This window comes from Rhea americana, unplaced genomic scaffold (genome assembly GCF_003343005.1).
Source record: "Rhea americana isolate MKP2758 unplaced genomic scaffold, rheAme1 scaffold_175, whole genome shotgun sequence".
Taxonomy (NCBI): Eukaryota; Metazoa; Chordata; class Aves; order Rheiformes; family Rheidae; genus Rhea; species Rhea americana.
Genome location: NW_028185872.1, coordinates 504,739 through 517,815, shown reverse-complemented (window position 1 = coordinate 517,815; position 13,077 = coordinate 504,739). Strand labels below are relative to the sequence as shown.

The following is a 13,077-nucleotide window of genomic DNA, read 5'->3' as shown; positions in this document are numbered from 1 at the left end:
CGCGAGTTGCCATGGGGACGCGGCGCGCGCCGGCGCAGCCAGGCCGGGGCCTAACGGTTTCCCAACGGCTCCCGGGCCCGGTTGCAGCCGCCGGGCTGCCGCCCGCGACATGAGCAGCACCTTGACGGCGGTGGCGGAGGAGCTGCTCAGGGAGATCCGGAAGGCCTTCGAGGAGACCTCGCACGGTATGTAGGGGGAAGCGGAACCGGTGAGGCGGGCTGCGCTCGCAGACGCCCCATCCCGCCAGAGGTTAGAGCAAGGCGGCCGCTGTTTGGGAAACGGGACGCGCTRGGGGTGAGAGCTCACACTTCTGTACCTACGGCTTTTGCTGTCCCCGCTGAGCKCTTTACCTGCTGGCCGATTTCGAAAGCGGAGCGGGAAGGCCAAGCCGCGCGGAAAGGCCGCTGCGCCCGCGGCTGAGCAGCAGAGGGCGGTGTCGGCGCCTTCCCCGGCGGCGAGCGGCTCCCTGCTGCTGCTGGAGGAAGTAAAAGCCGGCAGGCAAATCTCGACCAGTCCTGACCAATTACTTTCATTGCCCTCTGAATTAGTAACATAATTCCGTAATTTATACTGAAAGAATATTCTTGTTTATGTTTACTTGATAAATGGTGCATAATAGTTCTTCCTACAAGAATAAAATATTCTAAATAATATTTTTGCCTGCATTAAAAACAACCAAATATACAGAGGAATCTTTTGCATACTACATTTTAGAGGAAGAGACAGTGACATAATATCTAAACTGCCTGAGTGACCACCTTGATAGATTAAATATCTATGTGTTACTTTTTAAAAGAACTTTGTAAACCCTGTTGTAAACTAGAGAAAAGATCAATTTTATTTTTAAGGTACGCTTCTCTTTAAAGCACCGAAACAGTATTCTGTGATGTAACCAGGGAATAAAGCTGCTCAGTCACTTTAGAAACTTAAATTAGATGAAAGTTAGAAAAGTCAAACCAACAGCATAAGTCACAGAGAATATTCTGAATTATTAGAAGGAAGGATTTTAAAGTCAAAGTTCCCAGTCTTCCAGTAGAACACAAATAGTACACTGTGTCCCATTAGTGATAACAAAAAGATCAGATTAACTAATCACAGCCTAACTTGTTAGTTAAAACAGACTATTTTTCTTAAATGTAGTTTTCCATCTTAACTAGAAGTTCTTTTAATTGGAGACATTATGTTTCTRTGTGTTCAAAGCTATAAACTGGCAGAGTTCTACAAGACTATGTTGGGAAAAGAACAACATTGTTAAAGTTTTGATGCCACAGAGTTCTCAACTCATGCCAAGAGAGTTTCAGGGAAGCCAATATATATATTTTTAACCAGCTTTTTAAAGCTGCAGAGCAAGTTGTTCAGACTGCATGCCTTTTTACATGCTTTTAAAGTAGGATATTATAAAAGTAATATATTTGGGCTCCTGCATTTTTTAAAAAACTTAATCCTTATGGCTTCAAATGTATATGTAATATATTTTTAATTGTACTTGATAAATGCCTTATGTATAAGCAGTCACACTGAAAGTGAATAGTTTCTATTTGGAAGGTTTTCTGACTCTCAGAACAAATGAAATTTATGATTTGTTTAAAAAGGATTGAGGAAACCTCAGTTACCGTATTAACTGCGTAGAATGCAGCTTTGGGCTGAGAGTGGATACATGTTGGAGTGGAGATTAGGTGCAAGGAGCAGGGCTGGAGCCGTGTGGCATCTGTCAGACCTAGCCTTTGGGCTGTCGTGAAAAGTGGGTTCAGACATAAGACAGGGTGTGGAAGGTTCAGGACTGCGTGGTCYTGTGCGAATAGGTTGGCACTTGACTGTTCTCAGTTTTCATGCAATTCACACAGCAAGGACTTAAGAGGAAAAACAACATTACCTGACTGTTTGTTGTTCCTGCATCTCTCTGGGTTTTGTGGAACCTGAGCTGTTCTGACGGGTGTGCTCAGAGCTAGAAAGGTGGGAGAAATAAACTCCCATCCACCGCCAGGTCTCCTTCCCTGTCACTGTTGTGACTGAAATTTTCTACCACAGCAAATCATTTTGCTGCACCTTGTTGCCTTTTTGGTGGCTAGCAAGGATGGCTAGAGCACTACAGGGTGCCGTCTTGTGTGGCCTCTGGGGGTAGATTAGGAAAATTGTAGCCTCCCTGTGAGGYTGATATCTAAGTCTCTCAGATTGGAGTTCAACAAAATCACATTTCATTTTCTTTTTGTTACAGTTCCTGATGACTTGCTCCTGGGGTAAGTATCTTTTGCTTTAGTTCTTGTCCCAAGTGTTCTGCGAAAGGACAGTTAATAATCTGCTGTCATCATAAGATTGCTATCTTTTTTTCCTTGTGTTTGACTAATACATATTTCTCAAGCATTGTTGCTGTTTTGCTGGTAATGGGAGTCACTGTCCAAAAAGACTGTCTCTAGGTTTTTCCAAAGATTTATGGAATTATCTCTGTATCACTGAATCTCCTGTGATAACTTGGTCTAATTTGGGATGGATTAGACATGCAGAAACCCAGAATGTTTCAACTGAGCTCTGAGTCTGCCCTCAGACCTGGAACAAGTTTTCTGTGAAAGCAGGCTGCATTTCAGATGATTCATGCCACTAGAGCACTGCATCCCCACTGCCTTCATATTGTGAGCACAACAGCACCCTGAGATCCCTTCCTGTCTGAGACACAGACGTGTGACAGAAAAAGAAAAGGAAATGTATCATCTATCTGCAAAAGGGAACTGTCACCTAGAAAATTACTCTGAGAGTTTTCTTCCATTTTAAGGAAGTCTAAGGTCAGCTTCACTGCCCTTGCATTGACTGAAGCTTGGGAATGTGTCAGTCATAGCCAAGAAGTGCCTATGAGTATTGAAACTCCTGCAGTCCTCACTAATCGGTGGGGGTGGCAGAGAAAAGGTACTGTCACTGTGATAAAGGCTTTTCATTTTCATCTTTAGCTTTGTGTCCCTGCCTGCCTGTAATTTAGCCAAGAGAGGAGGTCACCAGGAACCTTTCAGGCCTCAATATCTTTGAGTCTGAAGTAATCCAACATAGCACTCCCTGCCTGTGAAAGGCATGTGTGCTGGCTCCCTCTTCTGGGATCATAGTGACCCTTAAACAGTGAGATTATATTTGACAAGTCTCATACATTTTGTTTCCTTCTTGTCATAAAAGAAAAGAGGAGGCGAGAAATTCCCTTGTTAAGTTTAGTAACRGTTGGATGGTAGCACTTGGCAGTCGGATTGCTATCAATTCCCTTTGACCAGGGTCTCAGAAGTATTCTCATTTCATTTCTGAATCTCTTCCAAATCTTTCCAGACCTTGAATTTCCTTTGGGCATTCCCCTTACTTATTTCCTGTTAGACTGATCAAACTATATACATGAAAAAAGAATTCCCCGAATTGAAGAGAGTTACTGAGGCTCATCAGGCTCTGCCCTCTTGTAGTCCCAAACCTAATCATTAAGGAATGTCTTAGGCTGAGTGTTCCCCCACCCACCTCTCAGTCCATCAGATGAGGCCAATCCTTATCGCCTTGGGTTTTTACCACTTAAGTTTTGGTCTTACTGGAATACATCTGTGTGCTTGGCTTGTTATCAATGAGATTGACTCAAACACATAGGTCAGCCATACTGCTGAGACGCACGGGCTCTGCCTTGGCTGTTCGTGTCTTAACTGGAGTTGGAAATGTTCCTCTGCTTTCTCTTGTTCATGTTTTGAAATACCCTTTCGTCACTGCTGATTCCCTTGTTGTTTACATTTGTAACTAATCTAGACTACACAGATTTTTCTCAGTGAATAAAAGAGTAAAGATTATCTCTGTTACCCCTGAACTCTTTGGAATGCATTCAAAGCAGTAGGATGAACAGATACAGCAAAACTTCTAAGCCTAAGAGCTGTCTGGACAATAGGGTAAAAGTTCAGGTCTCCATATCTGACATATAATTTAGCACATACCTGTGCATGGCATCATCAGGAGATACAATCCTTCTTGAACTGTGCTGGTAGCAGGATTAGAGATGTAAAACTACTGCTCTCCAGTTGCTCCGCATGCAGCGGAGTGTCTGCAGTGCTTTCCTGGTGGTTGTTAGCTTCTGATTACTGCACTTTGGAGGGCAGAGAAAGATTAATTTATACCTCAGTTGTGACTGTGATCCGAAGACATGATCACTATAAAATGACGCATTTGTGCTCCAGGTTATAAACCGGTTCTCCCTGGGATGAGAAGGTAGCCCTACTGCTGCATTTCCTATTGCCCAAGGAGCTGTCTGTCGCCATTCCTCCTTCCTTGCTCTGAGGCATGGCATGTTAGCCGTGACTGGAGRTAGGATTCCAAACCAAATGAATCAATAATCTGATCTGGGGTAACTCATTCAGGACAGTCTGTAGGTACAATTAAGCTGTCCCAGAGCACAATCTTYTTTCCCTTTAACATTAGCAACTCTGTCTCCGTGTTCTCTTATTTTCCTGGTGTGACCCCTGCTGAAATCCCAGTTTATGCATGCTGTACTTGTGACAGTTTCACAGTTTTTGCTGCAACAAGGATCACTGGGCTGCATGTGTGACACTGCCTGTTGACAGTAATGCCTGTTGGAACTCCAGCACTGTGCATACCCCAGAATCTCTGTTCCGTAGCTTCTGTTTGCCACCAAGTCTTGCCATTGCTGCCAAAGATGAGAAAGACCCAGTGTGTTTAGGGTGCTGGGCAGAAGCAAGGTTTCTTTTCCAGCTTTACTGACTGGCTTCACTGTTCGGTAAATTGGTTAAGTGACAGTGCTCTGTCTACCTGAAGTTTGTATCAGAAGAGCTACAGGAATACTAACAGAAAGGCTGATCAGATCACTGTAAGGACCTGTGTCTTTTGCGATAATCGGTGACCTGTAAAGGGACTCTGTCAAGCCACAAAAGCTGCTTAAAGATAACTTCTCATCTACATGGCTAATACTGCCTCATAACCATACAGACTGAATGTTAAAATCTCACTTGTGTATCTCTGATGCACTTTGTCTCATTTTAGTTCAGGACAAGAAGCACTTCATGTCCTGTTTGTGGAGCACAGAGCTAGAATTGTTTGGGCCATACTGCTGAAGAGACAGATAAGCTGTAAAGTGGCTGTGTAAGAAAAAACCTTGAAATGCCTTGTAATTAAATTCTAGTAGGGTTTTGCAAAGAGAGAAGGAGATGTTCAGGGGCAGCTTGAAAATGTGGAAGTTCTCTTAAAGATAATGAAAACCACATAGATGCACAGAATATCTGGCAGAATGGAGGCTGTCCTTAAGGACTGAGTCCTCTCTGTCTTCCAAGAGAGTGGCTGTCAGCTGGGATGCCTCCAGGCTGTGTTAGAGAGCTAGACAGTCACTTTATGAAGGTCAGCAAAAATGAGAATAACTTACATGCTTCATTGCTTGGTAGCATAGTTAATGGATCTGCAAGTGATGGGATTTTGAGTTGCAATGGGAGCCTTTGGCTGCAGGCCTTCTGGAGTCTATAGGGTGAAACTCTATAGTTAATGATAAGCCCCCTAAAGAGGATTCTCATTTTGTGATGTGACCTAACTAGATACACCTTATCTTCCAGATTGAAGTTCATATTTGGCCCATCTGCTGTCCCAGCTTTGGATTTGGTGGATCAGCGTTCTGTCACACGAGTTGTGTCCCCTAGTGGGAGGACCGCATACCAGGTATACACCATTTCCCCCTGCTCCATCTCAGTTTCTGATGACTTTCAGTTGACATGTGAAACAGTATTTTCCTTACTTACATAACAAAGAAATTCAGTTTTATATGCAGCTCCCAGCCAGTCAAAGGCAGCTCCCAGCCAGTCAAAGACAGCTCCTGACATGCCTCCTGTGGGTGTCAGGGTCAGAAGGATGCTTTGTAGGGATTGCTGGTTTTGCTGATTACTTCCATCCTATCCAGCGAAGGCAGTTCTTCCTCCTAAGAAAGTGTATACAACACTGTTAAGTGCTGTCATTATGTTCCTTTGCTGTTGCACTTGGTCTCTTTACTGTCCTGAACACTCTTGGCATCCCACCTGGCAATAGGATCCTTGTTGCCTGGGAGGAGGCAATGCAGGCCAAACCCTTGGGTTTCATTGTAGTTCATTGTAGCCAAGTCTGTGGATCACAGAAACATCTTTGTAATTGGCATTTTAGATGGAAAAATTTCAACCTAGCCCTAAAGATCAAACTTCTTTTACAGCACAGGATCAGAGCTGGAGGTGAGGCCTATTAGCTGGAGGCAGAAAGCAGTGTCACTTCTTTCAAACTTTTCAGTGGTATGGACAGTTCCTTGTTCTTGTATGAGTGTTATGCTGTGGCATTGCWCTTGGGGATGGTCTGTCAATTCTATGTGACTTGCTAACCAGCTGCACCCAGCCCACAGGGTCACGGAGTCAGAGAGACTCTGTCTGCTGTGCCCCAGCTACAGCTGTACAAGCAGATGGACCCCTGTGCTCATAAGATTTTGGTGAAGAGGCACTTAACTGCTTCTGCTATTTAGCACTACTAGCCTCCCTTAAATGGCACAGTCCTCTCTGTTGCTGAACAGAGAGTTGCTTTGCTTTTTCACACATCAGAGAAAAGAAAATCTCTCTGCTTGCTGGTGCAGCAGCTAAGAGGAACGTTTCTATATATTCTCCCTGCAAAGGCCCTTCCCTGCTTCTCTGGAGGTGCTGAGATGCGTGGGGATCTTCTGGGGTAAGAGAGGAGCTGGGAAGCCAGGCCTGGGTGATGACACAAGCATTTTTCACATATACAGAACTTGCATTGCTTGATTTGTGCATGGAGTCTTCATTGCTTTGGGGGTCTCTGGAGAATGCATCTGACCCTCCAAAGAAGCATAATTCATAAACATACATGGCTCAAGAGCACAGCCTCTGGTTTGAGTTGAGGGCTTGCCTTATGGGTGTTCAGCAATGCCTAAGAAGCACTGCTTCCAGGACCCTTAGACAGCAGCTTTCTCTAGGCGTTTCTGTCTTTTGAGAAGCTGCCTCACTAATAGAGGGCTTAAAGGCTTTTGCTTTTTATTGCTGCTCTGTTAAATATGCCACTGAGCAGAGAATGGTCATGTTCTCCTTGCAGGGCTTAGGCAGGCTATGTGGGCTAAGGCAGAGCATTGCAGACTGGGATGCAGAGTTTTCACTCACTACCCTTTCATTTAAAGGATGAGGATGGCTGCTTAGAGCCTCTGGTCATGCAGAGTTATCTGCATCTCAGGAGGCTTGGTGTTTATCTCAGAGATGGAGAAAGCCTCACGAGACAGAGAAGACACCAGAGAAAGATGGCACTGCCAGAATCTTCACTTGTTCCCCTACCTGAGCTCCTTCTTGTCTTTTATTTTGCCCAGTTACATGAGTTTTTGCTGTAGCTGTAGGATGCAGCTCTGTGAGGCCTTGCAAGAGGGCTTTACTGTGCCATGTGCTGACATGTACTCCTGCATGCTGCTCCCTCAAAATGTGTGTACTACAGCAAGGCAGTCACCCCTCCACGCTGCCCCGTGCTCTCCCCACTTGAAGTGAGGGGCTAAACCTTCTGCTGGAGGCAGTTCTGCAGTCACCAGGTTGGAGCTGGTCTTCTTGGTTGATTATTATCTACTGATGGCCCTGACAATTTGCTCAGCTGGTGTTGACTGAAAAAAGAGCAAATATCAGAAGTGCTCCCTCCTACCTCTGCAGGTAGAGTGAACCACTGGTTCCCCTAATGGGAAGGAACCAGTGGGTGGGTAGGTTAGGGCTGGTCACTAGGGCTTAATATAGGAGAAGCCCCGTTTTTAGCCCAGCACTTCCTGGCTAATAGTGGTGACCTGAGCAATCCCCGTGCATCACCAAAGGCCTTGTGCCTATGTCCTCCCAGCTGACAGGCAACCTACATGAAGCTCTTCTTGTCTGCAGGTGCAGATGTACTTCTGAGCAGCATTCCTCTTCAGTGAAGCTTGATTGCTGATTAAGGCCATGCTGATGAGTTCMTTACCAGAGGAATCTAAAGAGCTATTTTCTCTGGGGGTGGGAGGCTGGTCCCGTTGCGAAATTCTTCCTCAGCACAGCTGTCTGGGAGGCCGAAACAAAGAGCAGAGCCTCCCCTGAGGCCACTGGCTGGAGCAGTGACAGGAACGCAATCTGGAGTCTGGGGCCCTATAAACCAAAGCACTGAGTGGGACACTGCACTCAGAGTAGCTGGGTAGTGTCACTGGCTTTTGCTTTATATGTGTTCTGTAAACACATATCCCAGCTATGTGCACTTTTCTCTCAGCAGAGAAGCATGCCCAGCACAGTGCCCCGGGGGGAGACATCCATAGCTGCCTGGAACACATACGCTGTCATCCTTCTTACTTCCCTAGAAAGCCAGATCTGCCCTGCCGTTCACACCCAGATGTGGCTGAGCTGAGACAGGATGGTGTCTTCACTCACAGCCGAATCTAGAGAACTCTTCTCTTTGGGACTGTGAGACTGGTCCTACTGTGAAACTCTTCCGAGTCCTCATAGCCAGATCTGAGCTGTTGATACTTTGCAGGCGAAAATGCTGTTCACATTCCATATCAGCCAGCACATCTTGGTCACTGCTCTAGGGAGAAATGACTCTGCTCAGACAAGCCCTAGAACTGCAGCCTGTAGTGTAGGCAGCTCTTGCCCACAGGAACTGAGACAGGAGAGGAAAGAACCCTCAGTGAAGTGAAAGCTATGATRTGTTCTTTAATGCCCAGGTATTAATGCCCCTGCTACCTACCACAGAGGTAGCATTGGTGCAGGAGGTGCTCAAGGGCTGATATTTCATCAGAGTTGTTACACATCCTGGAAGGAGCTTGTATAGYATCTGTTTACACTGCAGGCTCAGCCCAACCCTTGTAACTCCAGAAAAGGGATAAATCTTACCTGCTGCAGAGGTATGGGGCAGAGGTGGGGAGGGATCTTGGCCAGTGGTGCAGCTGTGCTGGATTTCAGCAGAAGTGCAAAGTGGTGAGTAGTCTGCTGTTGGAGTATCTATTAGGTATGCCTGAGTTGCAGAAATGCTGAGAACTGTGGGAGTAAAGTCAGCTAGYAGGGAAAGAGGCAGTGCTCTAGCCCTCCCTCCAACTGTCGTTTGGATTGGTCACATCCTGCATTTTTATTGGATTCTTCTTTGTAATGTCTTTTTTAATTAATTTCCTAGAACTCTGTGGCAGCCTGCCCCACTACTGGGAGTAGAGCACCAGGTCCTGGCACAGACACATGGTGCTACCTAGCTGTTTTGTGGTGGCAGCAGTAGCTACCACAYAGTGCCAGAGATAGACCTTCTGCATCCCAGCACACTGGCAGTGACACCACTACCAAGGTGATTTTTCTTCTGTGTGCAGCCAGTGAGGTGCCTGGAGATGAAGGTAGTGGGAGGAAATCTCACGGCGTTTCAGGGCCAAGAGGGCACCCCAGTTCTTGGCTTGGCTGCAGCTGAACAGAAGTAGAGGCACCTTTTCCTCTTGGTCTTTGGAGTTTAGATTCTGCTTTATTAGGCAGTAGCTGCATTGTTTCCATCTAGGTCAGGACAGGAGAACTCTAAAGTCAGCCCAAATCTGGCAATGTCTGTGTTCCCCTCCCACCCCCCCCCCCCCCAAAGAAAACATTTCTGAATGAAAGGCACCATCGGAATACTTCATCTTGGAAAAAACAATCAAAGGGGCTAGAGAAAAACAAACTTATCACAAGTGAAGCAAACTTAGTTGGGGGAAAAAAGGCCAGACTGAAAAAAAAACCTGATTTCCTCCTGAAATGGGAATGCAAATCTTGTGTCCTGAATCTGCTAGGAGAAGTGGGAGAATATGAGCTTTTCCATGGGAAAGCTCCTACTTGTCATGGGCATTGCCTGCCAGGCAGGGTGCTTCAGAGAGCTGCAGGGAACAGGGGACCGTTTCCCCTTGCAAGTGCAGCTCTGAACCTGGAGAGCTGATGTTCCTCTGGAGGGGCATATGGGTGTCAGGGATGTTCTGGAGACAAGCAGCACTGTGCAGAGCTCTACTGTCTTGTCTTTTTTGGGTGCTTAATCCTTAGATTTAGAYCTATGCATGCATGAACCCAGACAACATCTAAGGCCTAGTATGGGAGAGGCATATGGTGTCCCTTGGAGCCCAAAGGTTTGTGCACAGAGGAGGGCACTGCCCATGATTACACCAGTATAAATTCCTGCCATTCTCTGAATCATCCAGTAAAAGTTAGTGCCAGGAACCTAAGCCATGTAACAGAGCTGCCAAAAAGCCCTTGCTCTCTTATGTCAGGTATTAGACACATGGTGGCAAATATTCTATTGTAATTGTGTTTTGGCCATGGGATGGGCTCAGTTTAGGTCTCAAGGGGCATTAGCAAAGTTCATGCTGTTGACTGCAGGTTTCTGCTGATAGTCTGTGAGTGTGTTCTCCTGTGGCCCCTTAGCAGTAGAAGGAGGGCAGAGCAGTTTGCTCTCAAAGTAGCTTTCTAAAAGCTATTTTCCAGTCTTGCAGTAAGCAAAAGAAAAGTAATCCTGAGGGTGGCTTTTCTGTACTATGCCATCAACTCCAGCAGCAGTCACCTGTACAGTTTGCCTGTCAGCTTCTCCKCACTGGAAGTAAATGCTTCCCTTGCCTGACTGCCTGTGTCCTGTGCCTGTCGTGCAAAAGAGATGTACCTCAGTACCAGCCTTGTAAAGGAGCAGCACGTGGGAAAGGGAGACAGTGCTGTTCCTAAACCAGAGATGGATCAGGGAAGCTTCTTCTCTGGAGACTTGAACTTTGTTTATTCAGACAAAACTGGAGTCCAATAGCTGCAGCTGTTTGTGGGAGCAAAACAGCAAGAGCCRTTGCAGCCTCCAGCAACTGGAGTGGTTTAGAAAAGGCTTTGTTAGCACTCGCTGCTGTTTTCCTTCCATCYCTGGGTCTGTGGTGGCCCTGGATTCACAAATACGCTTTCTGTGACAAAGTAGTCTTGGTTGTTTTGAAGCATCCAATGCATCTGCCAGTACGGGGGATGGRGGGGGAGCTTGCTGTGCTATCAGCTTAGAGAGATCAAGGAATGGCTCTCTGCTTGCTGGCACTGCCCTTTTTCTGATCCCTCAACAGTAGACAAGCACCTGGAGCAGCTGGCTGCCAGCGTAGGTGCGCTCTCACAGGGACCATTTTGTCTCCAGTAGAAGAGAAGCATGTAGAGCACAGTGAGAGAGTATGGAGTTTCTGGCTTCCTGTGGGTCCCTGGAGAGTGAAGCAGGGGAATGGAGCATGGCTGTCCACAGCAGAAGAACAAATGTTATGTGATCGTACTTTACATAGGTGGGCCAGTGCTGCCTTTCCTTCCGAATCTGTCATGCCAGCAGACAGCCAAGGAGGCTTGTGGGGTGCCCAGYATCCTCTTCCCTCCCCTGAGGCATACTGGCACAAGTGCTGTCTCTGGAAGGCATTGACCTGTTGATTATAAGGGACCTGTGGACTCTGGCCACCTGTATGTCTTAGCTCCAGTATTCTTCAGGAAACAGCTGCTACTGTGTTCAGGGCACCAAACCACAAACACTGTTTGCAGCACCTCTTTGCATGCTATGAGTCATTGGGGGGAGGACATCAGGCCAGATACAGGCTGGTAGTTAGAGAAATTAAAAGACTCTTACCTGAACCATCTGCCTTTGTTTCAGGTCCTTGGGAGCTCAGGCAAACTCTATACCTGCTATAGTTCCTGCCACTTCTGCACATGTCCTGCTTTTGGTTTCACTGTCCTGCAGAAGAGCGAGAGCCTTCTGGTAAGTTGCGTGCCTTAACTTGGGCCCAGGACAGAGAGGGAGGAGAAGGCTCTGCTGATCTCTCCTTCTTGAACCTGAGCAGCATGAAGTTTCCAAGGGAGCAAACACATGAGTGTTGAATTGATCATATAGGCTGTGGCTAACCGAGCACGATACGGCCTCTGGGAGTCACAGTATCTGGGTGGAGCTAGGCCTACATGGGTTTGAGAGGGCTTTTGTTCTTAATTACACATTAATAGTCTGACTTGCAAGAAGTGAATAATCCCTACCTGTGAATGCCTCCAGGCAGTACCAAATAAACTGTTATTCTTTATAGCCTGAATCCCCCCTGCTCCTGCATCCAGCATGGAGAAGGCATTAAGATCTGTTAATGCTTTGTTGAGTGTTAGAACCCTGTATTGTATTAGTCTGATCATGGAGTTGACCCAGGTCAACTGGACTTCCAGCCTGTGCTAGTGTTTGCAGTGCCAAGAGGAAGCCATGTTTCTGAGAGGGGTGAGCTCTTCATTAAACACATCCTGGCCAGGATGAATTTTTGTAGCTTCACAGATGTGACGTGACATTCCTGCARTGCTCCTGCTGTTAACATGTTCGCACTATTGTTTGCAGTGCAAACATATACTTGCCGTCTACCTCAGCCAGGCCATGGGAGCATGCCAGGAACTAACTGTCTCTGAGGAGCAGCTCACTAGCATCTTACTGGCCGAGGAAGAGGAAGAAGGATGAAGGATTTGGATGATATGCAGGTGTGCTTTCTGTGTACCCTTCCAGCTCCTCTGAGARGTATAGCTGGTGTTCTTACTACCTACAAGGCTGTCAAAAGTTCATTTTGGTTGGTAGGTTTTTTTCTGTGCTGCACGCAAGCATGACATTAAATAGCAGCCTTGCACTGATGGACTAATTAATAAATATTAAGAAGGTTCAGCATGGGCAAAAACTGTTGACATCAGTTTCATTTATTTAGGCTATTCTTAGATTTTTGAAGATGTTTGAACTAATATGTACTATTGGGTGCTTGTAATACGGAACAGTCCAGCAGCTTTGTGATTCATTAAAGCTTGTTAACTCTGCTCTTAGTCTGATGGCAGCCCCAGCCCTCCCAGCTCAAGTACCTGTGTGGCTTTGTGGAATTGGCCTTCAAAGGCAGGCAGAGTGAAGCTGCAGTGGCTTTTTGCAGCTAGCTGCTCAGAGCACTTTAAGATTCATCATTGGCAAAGGTATACTGGGGAGGAGATACCTCAGCCCCTCCAGACTGATGACTGTTCTGCTTTTCTGCCTCATTTCTACTGTGCTTACTGTAACATGGGGTATTTGGAAGAGTCAGTGTGGTTGCTTTGGTTTTAAATTGACTCAATTCAGACAAGCCAACCA

At 46.3% G+C, this 13,077-nt stretch overlaps 2 protein-coding genes and 1 long non-coding RNA gene across 7 annotated transcripts in view; 1 reads left to right on the top strand and 2 right to left on the bottom strand.

Moving 5' to 3' along the window:
• Positions 1-373, bottom strand: part of TTC19 (tetratricopeptide repeat domain 19) — a 4,667-nt gene extending 4,294 nt beyond the window's left edge. The window contains exon 1 of the mRNA XM_085301276.1: positions 351-373. The gene's annotated coding sequence lies outside the window, so the exon portion shown is untranslated. The remainder of the gene's footprint in view (positions 1-350) is intronic.
• Positions 8-13,077, top strand: part of ZSWIM7 (zinc finger SWIM-type containing 7) — a 21,040-nt gene continuing 7,970 nt past the window's right edge. For 2 of the 5 annotated variants that reach the window (XM_085301278.1, XM_085301279.1), the window contains exons 1-5: positions 8-185; positions 2,216-2,237; positions 5,559-5,661; positions 11,602-11,706; positions 12,316-12,452. In XM_085301278.1, coding sequence (XP_085157404.1) covers positions 110-185; positions 2,216-2,237; positions 5,559-5,661; positions 11,602-11,706; positions 12,316-12,432 — 423 coding nt within the window. In that variant the 5' untranslated portion in view covers positions 8-109 and the 3' untranslated portion in view covers positions 12,433-12,452. Of the gene's footprint in view, positions 186-2,215; positions 2,238-5,558; positions 5,662-11,601; positions 11,707-12,315; positions 12,644-13,077 lie in introns of those variants that run through there. The other 3 variants (XM_085301280.1, XM_085301281.1, XM_085301277.1) reach the window with 2 other exon arrangements.
• On the bottom strand, positions 4,054-7,827 carry LOC146597886 (uncharacterized). The gene is made up of 4 exons (XR_014895368.1): positions 7,784-7,827; positions 6,015-6,096; positions 5,742-5,917; positions 4,054-4,087 (listed from the first exon to the last, which is right to left on the bottom strand). It is a non-coding gene; the product is annotated as an uncharacterized LOC146597886 (long non-coding RNA).